Below are 4,492 nucleotides of genomic sequence, written 5' to 3'. Positions count from 1 at the left end.
AAAAAATCCAGGCACTTAGGCCTAAGAAATGTGATTGTTGGTTCTTTCTGAAAGCCAGTAGTGATTTTCACCTCAGGATTCTCCCAATGAAACTGTTTTTAAATTTTTCTGGTAGATGCTTGCAGAGCAGAGAGTGGGATTTCCTGGTTTTCCATGGCTTCTTTGCTGTTTTCTCTGTTTGTGAGTTCGTGACCAACTCAAGGCAAATTCCTTCTCCTACACTCTTCCACTAAAAGTCTTTATTTTTTTCTTCCTACAAATATGATCTACATGTGGAGAAAAATATGTAAACAACATAAATAGGTAAACATTAGGAAAGGAAAAGCCTCTATAAACGGACAAGGAAAATCCTCGATAATCTAACTTCTGATTCCCAACCCAACCTATACATGATGATCTGACTTGAAACAGATCCTAACAGACTTTGCTTACTGCCCACCCCATATCCACAGGTGATTCCTTGTTCCCTATCTTGGTTTACTTTCATCCATACCATCACCAGAGGATGAATATTTATACACACAGAAACACACACACAGCAAAAACATATCTCTCTCTATATATATATATCACCTTTTATTACCCATGTATCCACAAAGCAGGAACTATTTTCATTGGTAATTAGGTTTCAAAATATGAATTTGGGGAGTATACAAATGTTCAGACCATAGCATCCACTACTGCTACCCCTTCACTTTGAGAGTATCTGCCAAACCAAGATTACTGAAGCTGCAATTCTCAAGAACATGGCCTGCTCAAGGTGGGTAAAGACTGCTGACATAAATCTGGGAACAAAAATGGCTTTAACTTCAGTGAAAGAATAAGCCTGAAATAAAAACACCTCTGCCCAAGGGACTGAGCTATGGTTTGAATGTGTCCCCTCCAAAATTCAGATGCTGCCAATGCACTAATATTAAGATGTGGGGCCTTTAAGAGGTGATTGGGCCACAAGGGCTGCTCCCTCACTAATGGATCAATGCCCTTTTAAAAGAAGATTAAGAAGATTCATGAAGTGTTCAGTTAGCTCACTAGCTTATTAGCTTGCCCTTCTGCCTTTTGCCATGTGAGGACATGGCAAGAAGGCCCTCACCAACCCAAATGCTAGTGCCTTGATCTTGGACTTCCCAGCCTCCAGAATAGTAAGAAATAAACTTCTGTGCTTCATAAACTACCAGTCCCAGGCATTCTGTTGTAGAGGTACAAAGTGAACTGAGATAAATGATAAGGGAATCATCCATCTAAAATCTTGGCACTGAGTAGAAAGGTAAAGATGTCCTCTGAACATTTATAGCCACTGGCCTGCCATCATGCTTCTTTGCAGTTTAAAATCTCCCCTTTCAGGTACTATGGATTATCAAGATTAAGGATATCCGGATTATGCTTAGCTTCCTGAAAACTCTTTGGGAGACTCCCTGTCTCTGTTATCCCCTGGAACAAAGTAACACATTCAAAACAGTACAAATGAAATCAGGACCACATGATGAAGGGTCAAAAGACAAAAAAGCAATGAAAACAGGATGTACAACAGGAAATATGCTGGGAGTCCTAAGACCAAATAGATTTGTCATACCTATAAACAAAATTGAGCTAAACAATAGGATTTGCCTATTAAAAAGTAGAATACTCTCAGATTGGACCACAATGTCTAAAGAAGTTCTCAGATTAAGATACATAATCCAAATATACCCATAATAAACCAGAAAGAGAGATTAATTTAATTAGACATTAAACTAAAGAAGTTAGAAAAAGAAAAAAGTTTAAAAGCAGATGGAAGGATTTTAGTGAAATAAAAGCATAAATGAATAATTAGAAAATAGAAAAATGGCAAAAATCTAAGAACGGCAATACAGGTGAGGGAGAGTAAAAGAAATAAAATATTAGCATTTGTTTACCTAATTGAGGGAAAAAAATCACAAATACACTCTATGAGGACTATGATGGAGAAATAGGCACAGGTATAAAGGAAATTAATCATGAGACTACTTTACCCAAAACGATGCAAAAATATTAAAAACCTTGAGAAAATACATGATTTTTAAAAATTACAAAGAATCCATATTTCTACATCTATATATTGATATATCAATATCTCAATCTAAATGCATATACAGGCCAGGTGCTGTGGCTCATGCATGTAATCCCAGCACTTTGGGAAGCCGAGGTGGGCAGATCACCTGAGGTCAGGAGTTCAAGACCAGCCTGGCCAACATGGCGAAACCCCATCTCTACCAAAAATGCAAAAATTAGCCAGGCCTGGTGGTGCGTGCCTGTAATCCCAGCTACTCGAGAGGCTGAGGCAGGAGAATCACTCAAACCTAGGAGGCAGAGGTTGCAGTGAGCTGAGATCATGCCACTGTGCTCCAGCCTGGGTAATAGAGTGAGACTCCATCTCTAAATAAATAAATAAGTGCATATGTAATCTAAACAGAAAAATATGATGGAAGAAAGAGAGAAAGATGACAAACAGATACCCTTCAAATCATGCACCATGCCCAAATAAATTCACAGGAGAATTCTATAAAGCATTTAAGGACCAGACAACACCAACGTAGTGCTAATTCTTCCAGATGTATTTATTCTGTGAAAGGGGCTGAGATAGTTTGAGGGTGAGCAAATCGATTCCATATTTATGGTGTTGAAAGCATTCTGAGAGCTTGACCAGATCATTCTGTGGCAGGAAGATCATATGTACTGAGGAACATATGAGTCTATTCTACAGTTGAGAAGTTGCCACCATTTCTCTTTAATGTGAATTTTCCCATGCACAGTGAGGACTGACTTCTGGGAAAAGGCCTTCCCACAATCAGCATATATACAAGGCGTGTTTCCTATACGGATTCTGATGCCCAGAGAAGTATACATGTTGGCAGAAGGCCTTCCCACAGTCACTGCATCTGGAGGGCTTCTCCCCAGTGTCTTCTCTGATGTGTAATCATCTGTGATTTCTGGAAAAAGTCATTCCAAACTCAGTACATTCAGGGGATTTCTCCCTAGGATGAGTTTTCTGATGTATAATGAGTGGAGACTTCTCACAGAAGGCTTTTCCACATTCACTACATTCATAGGGTTTCTCTCCAGTATGAGCTCTCTGATGTAGAATGAGATGTAACTTCAGGGAAAAGGCCCTCCCACACTCAGTACACTCATAGGGCTTCTCCCCTGTGTGAACTCTCTGATGAATAATGAGGGGTGATTTCTGGGAGAAGGTTTTGCCACATTCGCCACACTCATAAGGTTTCTCCCCTGTATGAATTCTCTGGTGTATGATAAGAGGTGATTTCTGAGAGAAGGATTTTCCACATTCAATACACATATAAGGTTTCCCTCCAGTATGAAGCCTTTGATGGCCAGGGAGGTGTGAGATCTGAGAAATGGCCTTCCCACAGTCAGTACACACGTAAGGGTTTTCTCCTGTATGAATTATTTGATGTCCCATGAGGTGGGACTGTTAGCAGAAAGTTTTCCCACATTCACTACACTTATAGGGCTTCTCTCCAGTATGCGTTCTCTGATGTATAATGAACTGTGTTTGCCGAGGGGAGGTCTTCCCACATTCAGTACATTCACAGGGTTTCTCCCCAGTATGAGTTATCCGGTGTCTAAAAAGGTGAGATGTCTCACAGAAGGCTTTCCTGAATTCACTGCATTCAAAGGGATTCTCTCTCATATGAACTCTCTTATGTATAATTAGATGTGACTAAAAAGAAATGAAAATAATAACAAATAGATGTGACTTCTGGGAGAAAGCTTTTGGACACTCAAAACATTCAGAGGGTTTCTCTCCAGTGTGGACTCTGATGAACAATGAAAGGTGACTTCTGGGAGAATGCCCTTCCACACTCAGTACTTTCATAGGATTTCTCCCCAGTATGAATCCTCTGATGCACAATGAGATTTGATTTCTCACTGAAGGCTCTCCTACAATCTCCACATACATATGGTTTCTCTCCAGTGTGAATTCTTTGATGTATAATGAACTGCGACTTCTTGATAAAGCCTTTCCCACACATACTACAAACATTGGGTTTCTCTCTGGCTTGAACTTTCTTATACTGAATATGGGCTTGCTTATGACTGAGAACTTTTTCACATTGACTATCTCCACAGGGCTCCATTCAGTATGAATGAAGCCTTCCTTCTCAGGTACAGAACAGGAAGCATTATAGCTAGGTGGTCTCCCACATCCAAATCTCTCAATGGGGTCCTTTCTTGCATAGCTTCTGTTATAATTTAGTAAATCTGAACTAGACTTCAAGCTATTTTCATACAAATCAAACTTATGGAATTTTTTACTTGAAGGAGCAAGGTCTGTGCACCGATTGAACATTTTCCTAAATGCACTATATTTGGAATCTGTCTCCTTAGTCAGTGTTTCATGGCTGATGACTGTGACCGGCCTCAAAACTCAGTCTTGGTTTCCTTGATGTCTATCTATTTGATTATCAATATGCCAGATTTTTTTTTTTTTTTTTTTTTTTTTTTTTTTTTTTTT

The 4,492-nt window shown here is 39.4% G+C and overlaps 1 protein-coding gene across 1 annotated transcript; it reads right to left on the bottom strand.

Moving 5' to 3' along the window:
* Positions 1-2,552: 2,552 nt before the first annotated feature.
* LOC119469894 (zinc finger protein 630-like) lies at positions 2,553-4,365 on the bottom strand (the record flags this gene model as incomplete). Its single annotated transcript, XM_037735792.1, is given in 2 exon segments — positions 2,553-3,697; positions 4,282-4,365. Coding segments are annotated over 2 exon segments (978 nt in total), but the record flags the coding sequence as incomplete, so codon positions are not given.
* Positions 4,366-4,492: the final 127 nt, after the last annotated feature.

This window comes from Cebus imitator, unplaced genomic scaffold, assembly GCF_001604975.1.
Source record: "Cebus imitator isolate Cc_AM_T3 unplaced genomic scaffold, Cebus_imitator-1.0 Scaffold964, whole genome shotgun sequence".
Lineage (NCBI taxonomy): Eukaryota > Metazoa > Chordata > Mammalia > Primates > Cebidae > Cebus > Cebus imitator.
This window is presented reverse-complemented; position numbering and strand designations above follow the sequence as displayed.